This window comes from Monomorium pharaonis, chromosome 8 (assembly GCF_013373865.1).
Source record: "Monomorium pharaonis isolate MP-MQ-018 chromosome 8, ASM1337386v2, whole genome shotgun sequence".
NCBI classification, from domain to species: domain Eukaryota; kingdom Metazoa; phylum Arthropoda; class Insecta; order Hymenoptera; family Formicidae; genus Monomorium; species Monomorium pharaonis.
Genome location: NC_050474.1, coordinates 11,473,886 through 11,489,389, shown reverse-complemented (window position 1 = coordinate 11,489,389; position 15,504 = coordinate 11,473,886). Strand labels below are relative to the sequence as shown.

Genomic DNA, 15,504 nt, shown 5'->3' with positions numbered 1-15,504 from the left:
CACCACCATATTGAATATCAAAATACTTATCGTAATATGTCATTTTTTTCTTTTTAATGTTTATTTAATCTAATCTAATTTTTTAAAGTGCAGTGTTACAGTCAATGTACCGTATTAAAATGGTATAGGCTGTCCAAATTCATTTCTTATATCAATCTCAATTGCTTGCAAAAAAGTATGGAGTAGTGGTATATATTTGGACGTTGCAAAACTTTTATATTTGACCGAACCATAAACGTACAATTCTATATCTAAAGATACGGTATGGAGTAATGGTGTTTGCACATCACCTGTAAGATTCACATATATCTGTATATACAAACAACGTCGTAGGTAATGCTCTGATTAAATTAGCTGGTCTAGATGCTACCTAAGGTTTTTCATCATTACCATACAAAATATGATACCCTCTTTTTTTCATATCCAAATCATATCCAAATATTTGTGTCAATGTTGGCGATAATTGGATAGTATGCTTATATTCTCGGCAATGTTTACAGGAACGTTGTGCTGTAATATAACCGTTTCTATCTAATGTAATGTAAAAATTAAATGCTCGCTCAACGATGTTCCATTCACTGTTTTAATAAAATCATCAATTGTCTAATAGAAACCCCGTGGTACAATGTGGTGTTCTACAAATATTCCAGTGAACAAATTTTATAGCGGCAATATAACATGGAAGTTACATGTAATTTAACATTGTTATTCTTGTGATATGTAGGTGCTATATGACATGGAAATAACCTGTTACGTAATATTTGTTATACGCAAGTGATATAGCTGTTATACATCGTTTTGGCGTTACAGTTATTCAACAAAAATTGTATAATTGTAACAACACGTTCGTATCAATGTTATTACGGAACGATGCGTCGTAGTTGACTTAGAAATCAGACAACATTATAACATCCTGAATGACAGATCTATTTGATAATAAAAAAAATTATTATAAAGATGTTTTCAAAAATAACGGTTTGTCTACAATTACTGCGCACAAAAAATGCACAAAATATAAATTCATCATATGCTGAAAAAAAACAGAATAATAAATGTATACTATTCAATTTTTCTTAGAATTACGATCTATATAGTTAACCATCTAATTAATCATTTGAACGCTTCAAAGATTAGTGCTAAATAAATCGCAATTTCCATCAAATTATTAAGGTTATGGAAAAAGATAAATTTAACAATGAAATTAATAAGTAAATAAATTAATGCTATTTATTTTTAATGTTTTGCAAAATTTAATTGCTTTTATAAAAAATAATATAGTTGTGTCAGTTTATAACATATAGGTATATGTAGACAATAACAAGTACCCATATCGATGAGTCAAATTGGCGTAGCAGGTAGAGTACAAGGTTCGTCATCCTAAGGTCCCGGGTTCAAACCTAGCAGCGGCAAGTAAGAATAAAATAAAAAATAACATAATTTAAATTTAATTAATTAATAAAAATTTATTCTAAATGTAGTATGTGCTGTTGATAAAAATAATTTTAAAAAAATGAATTTTTTATTTTATTTTATTTTTCTTTGTAACTGTTGTGTGACGGTTAGATAACATGTAATTATAACATGTTATATTGCTGAGTCGGAAATTGTAACTTACATGTAAGTTACGTGTAATTTCAGAGTAACATAACCTGTTATATTCGGTTACATTGCTGTTACACTGCTACTATATTACTGTGTTCACTGGGATATTTAGCTTTTCTTCTACACCCCTCAATGTATCAAGCATCTGTGGTTCGATGATATAGTTTCTTCTTACTATTGTTTTTTCATCTTCAGGAAGATGAAGAAATGTCATAGGTATTTGAATATCAGTTAAAGAAACACCCCATTCACCTTGTAAACGCAATTGTTGTGGTAATCGTGTAATAAAATGTGTCGTTGTGTTATCCGGAAATATGAGATACTGCTGTTGCTAGGCAAAACTAGATAAAAATTATCCCTCATTTTTTATTTTTTACATCGTTAGGCTTTATCCACCTATTAAAACTTTCTGGAAAACCACGCCAGCTAACGAAGATACGTCTTGTATGGCCTCGACCTTTACGGCGAATTATTCTTTCAATTCTAAGATCTGTCTTTGCATAATCTTGTTGAACTCTGGTCAATTCTTCATCGTAAAAGACGCCATCGATGTCTTCACCTTGAAGGTCACGTAAAAAGTAGACCGGTGGCTGTGGTTGTATGGATATACGTATTATAAGAAATATTTCTTTACTCCAGCCACCTTCATAACCTTTCGCAGCTTTGCTACTACTGATTCGCACAAGATCACCGACCTTGTATTTAGGAATACGGGTACGTTTACAAGCATATTTATGCAAGAGATTTGCTCGAGCAATTCGAACATTATTCAATGTTACATCTTGGGGGGCCATTTTAATAGCGCTGTGGTATGAGCGATTATACGCATTAACAATATTTTGCAGTACATCAATATATCGTTTATTTTTTGTGTAGGTAAAATATCTCCATATACGTTCTTTTAACGTTCTGTTAAATCGTTCGACAACTGCTGCTTTCACATCTGGATTACAAGCTACTCGAAAACCAATTTTCGCATTTTTCAAGTAAATCTGTGTGACTGCCCCTACAAATTCTTTACCTCGATCAGTCTGTAGAACAATAGGACGTCTACCATTACTGCGTGATAGTATATGTGCTAAGCCTTTTGCAATACCAACACTTATTTTATCCCGCAGTTTTTCAACCCAAACAAATTTACTTAAAGCGGCAATAACGACCAGTAAATATGCATAATTATTATTATAATTTTTAATTGCCCGTAGATCTACGATATCTGCCTCCCACAAATCATCAATATTATATAAATTGTAAAAACGTTGCGGGTATCGACGTCGTAAAGGCCGGTGTAACGTATATGCATCTTGATTCTCCAACCATGCAATTGTTTTGTCTTTCGAAATTGTTTTATTTGTTTCGCGTAATAATTTCGGCGCTCCAGAAAAAGAGGCCTCATTAGAAGGGTTGTAATAGATTTTTTTCAATCTCTTCATACTTTAGTTTTATTTTTTTCTTTTTTTATTTAAAGGGGTTAAACTCTCCCAATTATTCTTATTAGTATAACGCTCGTAGACGTCGGTATCATCCGTGAAAAACTCACTCGAGTCAGATGTCTGACGTACTCTTCCACCAACGGTACAATGTTAGGTATTTGAAGCGTATGACTGTCGGTGCTCAAATCATTTGACCAAAAATTTTGGTTTCCTATAAATTCACGGGGTATCTTTACATTATGCAGGAGTGATGCAAAATGATGTCTTCCGACAGGTCTTCCATTTTTCTAGAACGCATAGCGTCATTTATAAGATCGATAATATTAGATTCATCTATTTTCAAACCGTTAATAGTGACAACTCCATATTTATCCCAACTTAGTCGATCAGAAGCGTTAGAATGATATATGGTTTAATAAAAGTTTAGCTTTTTGACGAAATTTTAAAGGCACACTATCCAAAATTAATAAGTCATCTAGACAGTCTTTTTTTTCATCTCTTTATCCTCTGAATATTTTGATTGTATTGTTTTATAATCGTTATTATCAAGGCTAGGCTTAATAGGTGATGTGTTACGTTTTGCTTCTTCTACGAAGTATAGATAACGTTGTAGTATATGTAAATAGGCCTTGCATTTTTCTCTTTCGTCCGCAAATTTGCTTGAGTTGAGAATTTCACACATTTCTTCATCTAGTCTACTTAATGTAGTACCAGGTGTTTGAATTGTTTTATTATTATTATTATTCAATACATGTGTTAATTGCTCGACTTTTTCTTCTGGTATTAAGACCATTTTTTTTGCGTATTCCATTATTCTTTAGCTACCTCCTATAAGACGAGATAATACAGTACCCAATATAGGTGCTAGTAATAAAGGTAAGAAGCCTCCTCGTTGTACGATTAAGCGCTTTTTGTTCTTCCAAGAATCGTTTTTATTGGCTAGTCGTCGTAATATGTGCGCCTAACGTTTCAAACGCTGTTTATATGGTTGTTTAAGAGTCACATTACCACGTAATATGTTTAAAGCACACTCACATATACACTTGACGAGTTTCGGATCAGCCTTTTTCAAGATAACAATTCGTTGTTCGCTACTAAGATGACATAATGCCTGTAGTATTGCAGCATGTTTTTGACCGAATAAAATATGCGCCGACGGTGCCATTATAAACAAATTACGTGATCGTGGGTAATACTGTTATCTGCCTGTCTATCTGTCTGTTAATATAAGAAATGTTTTAGCTACTGACAAGATTTGAATTAACTCTTGAGTATAAATATATTAAGTGAGTCTCTGTATAAAATATTAGATGTAGATTATCGGAACTGTGTTTCCCGTATTATATTTTTACTCTTTATCTCTTTACGTGGTATATAAACATATTGATACTCATCATCCGGAAATATATGTGTACGAAAACGACAATTTTCCGGTGTAGATTGTTTTAAATCCAGTAATAAATAACCATGAGGAGTAGATGCTGCATCGTTATATATCTCCCGTAAAATCCCTAGGATTTTTAAACACAATTATATAATTAGCATTCAACAAAATATCCCGCATACCACGACCTTGATGAAATAAATTCTGTATGATAAAAATAACACTAATATTTTTATGGTGGTTCCCTTTTGTAAATAAATCTACAACAGCGTTATCAGATGCTTCGCGCATAAGAACGTCAATAACAATAAGTTTTGGTCGTAGATCATTAACATAATCATCATTTCGTGGTAGACCCTCGCAAAATTCGACATTATCACCATATTCAGTATAACTTGGCTGCCATTCTGAATAGTAAAACAATATACGATCAAACTTGGTGTCGCTCATAGTATCTATGTTTCGAAAAAATCTTTTCACGAAAAAGGTTTTACCACAGCCTGTGGGACCACAGATCATAGAAGTCCAAGGATGTTTCCAACGCGTATCCATCTTAGCGACTAACCAAAGTTGGCGAAAGTTTCTGGTTAAAATATTTCTTACATCATAATATAGTTAACTAAATATTAAGTATTAAAATATTTTAAAAAGTAAACAAAACAAAACTTTTTTATTGTATCGATGTTTTTTATTTCAAGAAATTGTAAGCATATAATAAATAATTATAAATTACAATAACCATACACGGTAATGAACCATAAGATCCTTCACGCCTTCTTTTATCGAAAGTCTGTTTGCATGTTTTATGCTTGAAATTTGTTACAACGTTATGAAATTCTGTACGCTTAATAGCTTTGAAATGAAGTATTATAGGGGTATCCAGCTCATTTGTAACGAGAGATCTGACAGAATGGTAATTGATCAATTTATTATTTGCGAAATTAAGAGTAATACGTTTAGCTTTACAAATTTCTGCGGTACTACCGTCAGGTAGGTTTACGTACTACAAAAGCATAAAATTTTGGACCACCCGAAACAAAAGATTCGATATAACTACCCGTACCATAACACGTTAATTTATCTGTCAAATCACCCAACAATTTACCAGTTGGCGGTTCATATTCGTTTGGTGAAATACCCCTTACATATATACAGGAATCTGTATCGCAGTATAACACTCGTTTGTCAAGACGTTCGAGATATTCATATAATTTTAAACGCGCTTGAGCTGTTGTGTATGCGGCTATTACAACATTTGTTATCGAAGATGGTGTTAAATTTTCGTCTGTACTTACATAACCAACATATAAAACGTCGTCATTAACAGGTAGTATACTTGTAACGTTAACTTCATTACTGGATAGTAACTGTATCAATCTGCTACGTGTTGTCACAATTTCAACTTTAGGAAGATTTTCACGCTGACCAAATTTACCCCAAAAAGAATTTAAACATAATTTTGAAACAGCTCGGAGACCTGGATTGACACAAATTTTTTCCGACTTTAATTTAACACCTTCCGCTCGCTCATATTCCTCTATGTATCGTATTTTAGATTCCTCATCAACGCAATCGGAAGGCCAACCACTAACTTCTTGCTTAATTTTTAAGAAAGTGTTTATGCATTCTGTGAAGTGACCACCCTCCTTAGTTTAAGAATTATATTGCGTTACGTCGTATTGCCAAATTTCATAAATATTTTTGATCTTATAACCAACGCTTACTGCTTTGTGTATTTCATGAACCACCCAAGTGTCTGTAAATTCGGGAGCGTCCCGTTTGCCCACGTCAATATTGGCCACGGTCCCGATTGGCCACGTCAATATTGGCCACGTCAATATTGGCCACGTCAATATTGGCCACGTCATTATTGGCCACGGGGTGGATTGGCCACGTCATTATTGGCCACGCGTCATTATTGGCCACGTCAATATTGGCCACGCGTGATATTGCCCACGTCAATAATGGCCACGTCAATATTGGCCACGCGTCATTATTGCCCACGCGTCATTATTGCCCACGCGTTATTATTGCCCACGTCATTATTGCCCACGCGTCATTATTGACCACGTCATTATTGGCCACGCGTCATTATTGGCCACGTCATTATTGGCCACGTTAATATTGGCCACGCGTGATATTGCCCACGTCAATAATGGCCACGTCCATATTGACCACGTCATTATTGCCCACGCGTCATTGCCCACGTCACTATTGCCCACGCGTCACTATTGCCCACGTCATTACTGTATACGGGTTTGCGACTTGGACAGGGTGGGTGCAGGAGGGGGGCCAAAGGCCCCTCTTGCACCCCCCCCCGTGTGTGTGTGTGTGTGTGTGTGCAAAGCATTTCTCTGCACCACATGAGTTTACAACTTTCCACGCTAAGCAAAAAAATTAATATTGACGTGGGCAATAATGACGCGTGGTCAATAGTGACGTGGGCAATAATGACGTGGTCAATATTGACGCGTGGCCAATATTGACGTAGCCATTATTGACGTGAGCCATATCACGCGTGGCCAATATTAACGTGGCCAATAATGACGTGGCCAATAATAACGCGTGGCCAATAATGACGTGGGCAATAATGACGTGGGCAATAATGACGCGTGGACAATAATGACGTGGGCAATAATGACGCGTGGGCAATAATGACGCGTGGCCAATAATGACGTGGCCAATCCACCCCGTGGTCAATCGGGATCGTGGTCAATAATGACGTGGCCAATATTGACGTGGCCAAACGGGTGCCACTCGTAAATTCGCGATCGGTAACATCCTCGTGTATACAATTTGATTGATACTTATTTTCGCAACATGTACGGCATAAAGCAAACATTAATTTACCATGCATCCGTACTTGTAATACAGGGTGATAAAGATTACGAGGTGGTAATATTGTACAGTAAACAAGGCCTTCTATTTTATCGATTTCGACACCTGTAGGACTTGTTAATTCGCGACATTCTTCGCCAACGTATATTTTCGAGTGTCCTACAGGAAATTTACCTGTTTTACAAATATAAGGGTAAAGAGAACATACATCGACATAATGTATTTTCTCATTTTCCTTTACATCATACAGAGATACCATGTTTTCTGTACGACCTCCGTAAAAGGCATCACGCGGATTTAACACTTTCAGCGATATAGAGGTTTGGTTTTTTTCTAAAAATATACACATATCTTCTCTAGATGCTAAAATACGATCATAGTCACACTCCCACATTTCTGTTAAAATATATCCGGCAGATATAATTTTTGCTGTAATAAACTGTGTGCGTTCCAAACGCGCATCCATGGTATCAGTGCTAGTACCGCTGTTTCTATTTACAGTATATCATCGGGAACAACCATGCCAATAACAACCGTGAAACTGTAAAACATGTTTAATCATCGTGTTCTCAATAGTTTCTTCGTAATATCCGTTAACCAAGATAACTTCGGGTAACCGTGTTTCACGACCACGCCCAGCATGAGTTATAATACGACCCAATTCATGTTCCATCCAAATCAACCAAGAAATAGCTTTACGCGATTGTTTTTGACCCCGCCGATAATCCCCTGTAGGTATAATACCTATACTATTTCTTTGAAGAAAATTTTTACGATAAACACGTGAGCAGGCCGATGCTATTGTTGTACTCTCCTCGAAAGGACAAACCTTACCACATTCAATAAACATTTTACGAAAAGCTAAACAAGCTCGGCGTAATATTGTTACATCATTTTTGCAGTATCGCACAATTTCTTTTGCAAAATCAAATATATAGTTTGAATGTTTTTCCTTGTTATACCAAAGTAAAAAACGTTCGCGTTCATCGTTATGCATATAACATGGTGAATAATATTTTATATCTGGTAATGGTCCTATATAATTTTGATTTTCAGGTGTATTAAATAAATGCGGGAATGTGCCTTTTGTAGTACAACTATCAAGTGCAAAAGCTTTCGGTAAAGCGCTTAACGGCATGTGAAAAAAATTTAAGCTATCAAAAAATGTAGTGTGACCTATTGTCATTACAACGATGTTTGTACCATTTAATATTATTGATGGCATCTCATTCATACTACCTCGCATAGCAAAATATCGTAAAATAAATTGAGCATCAAAAGCTTTTGCATTATGAGCAATACAGATTGTGCGTTTGAAAAAATGTAACGGTTTTGTTGCTAAGTCAACGAATTGCTTTACAGGATCTTGATTAAATATATATTCGCGCACAACGCAATATTGACATATTTTTGACATATTACTGTTATCATTTAAACAATAACTGCACGATTATTGAACAACGCATAAACTAGGTACATGTACAAACGTTTTATCATCCTTCTTTAACATGCATATTTTGTTGTGTTTCAAAGTCATAAAACAAAAAAACGATTTTTGACTGATTATTTTTAGTTTGTTTTGTAGGTTGAATGTAGCATAAATGATTAATAGGATAAAAATCTTTACATATTTTGCAATACGTAATATTACAATCGTGCTTTTGCTTTTTACCTGTTGAAATAAATCTTGAACATATATTACATATTTTTAATGTATCATACAGACTTTTTTTATCTTTTCTTTTTTTATTGTCTAACGTTATGGGTTTTAAATACCGTTGAAAACAATTATTATTGTAAAAAGATCTTTTACAAGAATTACATTTAATATGAGGGCTAACAGCCGTTATGCACGGTGGTTGCCCCATACAGCGATTGCATTTTTGTAAACATTTATGATCACTTATTCTAGTATACGCTACATTATAAGCTATACAAAAACCGCGACTACCTACGGCAGCCCGTAAGTTTAAAATAGGTTCAAAATGGTGTATTCTACGATAATATAAAAATCATAAAGTGTGTGTGATACTATTAAATAAATTCATTACATATCTCGTACCGTCATATAAAGTTTCTCCGCCGTAACCTAGTGTTTCAACTTCACATAAGACGATAGCGACGCCAAATTCCGCTAAATATTTTTGAAATTGTTCTAATTCTGCTATTGTACATCCATTATCAGGTATATTTACTTTTGCATTTCTTACAAGTTCGAGAGCCTTCTCTTTTTGTAATCTGCCGCGAGATAAACGTATAGACATCCAATGTTTGTGTAATTCGCCCGAACGAATTTCATGTACGCTCGTGCTGCTACTAACGACCGTGGTAAGCAAAGATTGTCGGAATTTGTTATTGATAATATTGATCGTTTCGCCACATTATCCAGGGTTAGTTTTCTGCGTGAACCACCGTTTACGCGACGTATTATACAAGTTGTTAGTGTGCAGCTATCATTAATATGAAAATCTGAGACACTTTAAGCGACTCGACTCACTAATTCCCACAAATCTATATTTCTAAAATCTCGTACATAATGGTAAAAGACAGCCACACAGGCCCATGGGCAAGAGTATCAGCAGTAAATGTCACGCCTATATAATCGTCAGGATTGCTCGAATTTGTAAGATATGCATGTACTTCTGCAAATACTTTATCTAACCATCTTAAAGGATTGAAACCTTCTGGCGGTTGTCGTACAACGAATGTTATCTCATGTCCATGAGTGTCAAATCGTTGAAAATAGTGTCGATTTTCTCGTAAAATATTAAATGATGTCGATTCACTCGCTTCATCAGAATCTTGAACGTGTTGCATATTCTTTCTTTCTCCAAGCTGTTTTATCTCCACCTCTCCCTCCTCCTCTTTTTTCTCTTCTTCTGCAGCCGTATCACATGTCGCACGGCCACATCCTATTTGTATTGTTAATATATCTGTAATAAAAATATTAATAAAACATTTTTTTCTCTTTTAACTTTTCTGTAAATTTATTTATTTATTTTATTACTAACTTAATTTTCAAGGAGTTTAAACGAATTTATGATCTCGTCCGACACATATTTCACCGGTAGAGATCCTGCATCATATATATATATATATTTTTTAATAATATATTATTATTATAAAAATATCAATATCTTACCGTCATAATCATTATCGTTATTTATTGCTGATGGTTCAATCTCGTCCGATACATTATTTACCAATGAAAATCCTGTATCATGTATAAATGTATAATTAATTTTTTAAATACATTCTACAATAAAATATTATTCTCTCTTAATTAATATATCTTACCGTTATTTTTTTCGTTGTTTATTGTAGTAGTCTCAACTTCGTTCGGCGCATTAAACGCATCATTATTATCGTTGTTTATTGATGTAGGTTCAATTTCGCCCGACACGTGATTTAGGGGGAGTTCGCCTAGTGCCGGACACCTAAGGTTTTTTCAGGATAAATAAAAAACTATTTCGTTATATATTTTTTATATTGTATTTATTACAAGTTAACATATTAGAAATCAAGATAAAAGAACAAAATAATCAACTTTGTCAGAACAATTATCTTAAATCACAGTTAATCTTTGATTTATGATTTTAGTGAAACATAAACTGGCCCCTAATACCGGACACAATAAAAGTAAGTCCCCTAACGCCGAACAACTTTAAAATAATAGGTACCGATCACAAATATAGTTAGCAAAACACTCAGAGATATCCACACAAGCTAAAAAATAAAAAAATAAAACAAAAAATTTTTCAGACGGCAAAAGAGGCACAGATTTACCAAAGGGCAAGAATAAGTTTCGTATAGAAGACACAAACATATTATTTGATGCATTAATAACCGGACTTAAAAGAAGTGTATGACAAACTAGAAAAAAGATTTCGCGTTTTCTCATAACCAAGAACCCTTCAAGGTAATTAGCTTCAGGCCCGGATAAATGTGCCACTGCTGTTTGTTTTCGGTGCTTTGTTTCTTTTTTTCTTATCAGGTAAATTAGTTTCTTTATATAGCTCTTCAAGGCTCTTCTTTGCTTTTTTACCTTTTCTTTCATTCTCTTTTTCTTCAACTAATATTTTATACGGAGATGAAGTGAGAATTTGACTTTTTTCGGATTTTCTCTTCCTTGCTTCGGAACGCTTCTTTGCAGCATCGGGAAACGGGGATAACTTCAATAAATTTTTGGAAATATCTGGAACAGAACTAGTAGACGGATGGATTTCTTTTGTCATTTGTGTGTCACGAACAGGAACAGCATCTAAGACTTTGGAAGCTACAGGAGCGGTCTGAGTCCTTATTTCTTCTAATGGAACGTTTGTCATATCACTTGGTAGATAATCAATATCTGAAAATATATTTTTATCAAACGGATAAATTCCTGTGCATTTAAAACCAGACACCGCAATGTCTAATCGAGCTACTTTTGTGAACGCTTCACCAACAAGGCCTGCAATATCATAATCAGTTATTCGTGCTCCTGCGTTTGCTCTCATCCACATGTCACATCGCTCATGGTAAGCATTTTTGAAGGGCTTCATAAAAGTTCTATCAAGAGGTTGCAATTTGTGAGTTGTGTGCGGTGGTGAACTAATTAAGTGAATGTTATGTTCTCTACAAAAATTTATGACATCCAATGATTTATGGCTGCTATGACCATCTAGGAGAAGAAGCACAGGTGATTCTTTTGAAGGATGTGAGAATTTCTCAAAATGTTTTAACCATTGACAGAAAAAGTCACTATTCATCCAACCTTTTGGTTGAGCGACACCTTCACTCTGTGAGGGAGCATTAATCATAAGGCGTTCATTCATTTTCATTCTTGGAAAGATAAAAAACGGTGGTATGAAATATCCATTAGCACTCATGCAAAACATGATTGTAATGTTCTTGCCTCTTTCAGCTGAAGTAAGCTTTCCTACTTGGCGTACAGCTTTTGGAGCTAAAACTTTTTGATGTTTTTGTACGCAGCTAACTCCCGTTTCGTCACAATTATATATGTTAGAAGGAGGAAAATTATATTGATTCATGAGTTTTTCAAGATTTGAGAAGAACAAATCTACCTGCGGCTTATTAAAACCTACAGCTCGCATCATACTCGTAGACTCGGGTGTTCTTAGTGATAAATCAGGATGTCTAGCCATAAAATCATAGTAAAAATGTTTACCAGCTGTTCTTTTTTCAGTGTTGAAGCGATGAGGAAGCTTTAGCTCTACAGCTAAGTCATATGCCAACTTTAAAAATTCTTTTTTCATAAGTGGCAAACATCGATTAGATAAGTCTTTTACATGGTTCAATAATTGTTCTTCATATTCTGGTAGGAATGTTTTGGTGAATCTACCAAGCTTAGGCTGCAATGCAATTTCTTCACCGGACTTTAGGCAGGTTATTTTGTCATGTAAAGTGCTTTTAGGAATACTATACTTTAGCGCAGCTTCTCTCAGTCCCATTTTTTTTGACAAAACTTTATCAAGAGCAGTTTTCAAATTATCCTTATCCCATGATCCTTTCTTTTTATTCTCCATAATGCCTCCTAGGTTTTTCTATTCTCCAAAAACAAAATATTATAATTCAATATTATAAAAATAAACATAGACACATAACGTTGACATTTTCATTGTCCGGCATTAGGGGAAAATGTTCTGTCCGGTACCAGGGAACAGCGAATATCCAAAATAAAAAAATATATTTTTTGAACTGTATCTTTTTATATAAAATACACTGACGTAATTGAAAAAGTACTTACCAAATTACTTAATAAAAATATAAGTCAATATTTAATCACAAGAGTTTTGATAATATACTCTTCTAAAATTTACGCAGTACAATTTTTTTCTTCCGAGCGCAACGATTGATAGTTCCTATTTGTTTACTGCGTGTCGCAAAAGCGTGTCGCTAGGTCCAAGGTTATTACTCCCTCCCTTTCTCCTTTTGCCACTATAGCGTTTTCTGTCGCGTTTCTATATGTATAGATATTTGTTGTGTCCGGCAATAGGTGCCGTCCGGCGTTAGGCGAACTTCCCCTACAGTTAGGGTTCCAGCTTCATATGTATGTACATAGCTATTATTTTTACGATTTTCGTTGTCTTGCTCTATTTCTAATGAAGTTGATGTAAAACGAAGAAATTCTTGCCACATCCAACTACACTCTTCAAACAGGTTAGAACTGTCGTAAACTCTCTCTGCATCGGTGTGTTCTACATTTTTTTCTTCATGTACTGATGGTTCATTAGTAGTATCATTATTTTCAATTTGTTGAACACATTCCAATAAAATAGCATCATCTTCATCTGTCAATAATTCTTGTATGGCTATTTTAAAAAGTATAAAAATTATAAATATTATATTTCTATCAGATTCTGTTTTTTATTTTTTTATTTTTTTTACTTACCACGACGTTCGTTGTATCTGGACACTATATTGTGAACATATTCAGTATTTTGTAAACCGCGTTGCACAATTTCGTTGTAAACAATATTAAGAATATCACTATCATCAGTAAATAAACCTCTATTGTAACACTTTATAATGATACGTAAACCGGAGCGACTTATTAAAAATTTAAATTTTTTCAATAAAGCTTTTCGTGAAAGATTTCGCAAACGGGCGCACCACGTACTATTACAAACACGTCGTAAATACGGCGAATAGGGTATCAAAATACGTTGTACTTTGGATATGATTTCGTAGAGATTCATTTTAGCCTCTTTCAAAGCTCGCACAATACTAAATGTTGCAAAAAAAATCTCTCTGTTCGAAGTTATAAGATTCTACTTCTATCATCATCTGGTTTAACATTTCTACTTTTTTTTTTTTGACAATGCAACACATGTATTTCATGTCTGGTTGTATCAAGTTCAATATATAAAATATTAAAATATTAAAATATTAAAATAAATTACAGATTTTAATAGTAATTAATAGTAGTATTAAATAATATTAATAAATATCCTGCTAATTATTTTTATTATAATATTATATAAAAATAACTCTTTGTTTCGATCTTGGTGTACGTGCCGAGTGGCTTATAGTCATCTCACGATGACGTGATAATGCAACGGTTACATGTTTTGGAGTTTCATATTACCGAACACGTGCAAAGGCGCTATCTTTTACTTGTGATGAGATCAGTCCCCGTAGAAATCTTGGTACTTTGGGGAATCGTCGTCTTTGGGAAATCACTACTAAGATCAAGAGACACGGTAGTGGCTCGCGCCAAGTGAAAGCGTAGCGTGAGCCCGACCGTGCTCTTTTACGCGAGTACGCGACTTGCGAGCATCCGAGATTATCAGATCTCAGAAACGGCTAAATCGAGTTCTAACTAGACTCAATCGAAAGCTTAGGGTCGATTTGTATCAGAAAAGTGTTTTTATTTTTCCTCTACGTACTTTATGAGAGGAGATTATCACGACGCAAAGTCCGAAAAGCCAAAATTTCATTTAAGATACGTCGTCGTCATTATTATCATCGTCAACATTGTGGGTATCTTTGCGGGTAGTGCGGGTGCCGAAAATGAGGGACGAAATTCCATCTCGCGCATCTGCTACCATGCGGCGTTCGCATCGTCACTATAGCACCATGTATGGCAATATTTTATTTTTATTTATTTTTTATAAGTCACGATGAGATGTTGCATAATGTAAAATGTGTATTATTGCTGTAATTGTCAACAATGATAATGTCGTAAGGATAAAGTAAAGAATAATATTATTAAAAATAGTATTATTAAATCATTCATTTGAAATTTTATTAAATTTAATTAGTAGTTATTAATATTGATTTTGATTGATTTGACAATTACAGCAACATTTAACCAATACACAATTCTTCTACATGATACAACATCTCATCTCTCATTGACACTAATATAAAATCAGAGAACTATTTTATTAATTTTACATTGTTTTAATGTAAGTTGCTCGGATCACAATTCAGCTTGTGTCAAGTGACATGTGTAGTGGAGGTTAAATCGTTTATTTATCGAAATAGATGAGATGTTGCGTGATGTAAATTATTGCTGTAATTGTCAATCAATGATAATGTTGTAAGGATAAGAATTTTAATAAACATGTGGGTCGGCAGTAACTCGTTCACGCTACGCGCCAGCTTTCATCAAGGGTGCGTTTTTAAATTCGCAACGGATGCACTGGAGTGTCATCCTATCTTTGTTCAACTTTCCGTAAGTAACAAAGATGGAATGACATTCTGGTGTATCTGGCAGCATCCGTTGCGAATTTAAGAACGCAC

General features: G+C 34.4%; 2 protein-coding genes across 2 annotated transcripts; both read right to left on the bottom strand.

Annotated features, from left to right (window-relative positions):
• Window positions 1–8,984: 8,984 nt before the first annotated feature.
• LOC118646908 lies at window positions 8,985–10,705 on the bottom strand (the record flags this gene model as incomplete). The annotated part of the gene is made up of 3 exons (XM_036290855.1): window positions 8,985–10,190; window positions 10,400–10,471; window positions 10,555–10,705. Coding segments are annotated over 3 exons (645 nt in total), but the record flags the coding sequence as incomplete, so codon positions are not given.
• A 481-nt stretch (window positions 10,706–11,186) lies between these two features.
• Window positions 11,187–13,310, bottom strand: LOC118646907. The gene is made up of 2 exons (XM_036290854.1): window positions 13,004–13,310; window positions 11,187–12,800 (listed from the first exon to the last, which is right to left on the bottom strand). Exon 2 carries the CDS (start codon window positions 12,780–12,782, stop codon window positions 11,187–11,189), a length of 1,596 nt encoding a protein of 531 aa, XP_036146747.1. The 5' UTR covers window positions 12,783–12,800; window positions 13,004–13,310.
• Window positions 13,311–15,504: the final 2,194 nt, after the last annotated feature.

What these genes read in the sequence shown, in the direction of transcription:
- LOC118646907 (XM_036290854.1), bottom strand. Translation starts at nt 12,782, where the DNA reads ATGGAGAATAAAAAGAAAGGATCATGGGATAAGGATAATTTGAAAACT.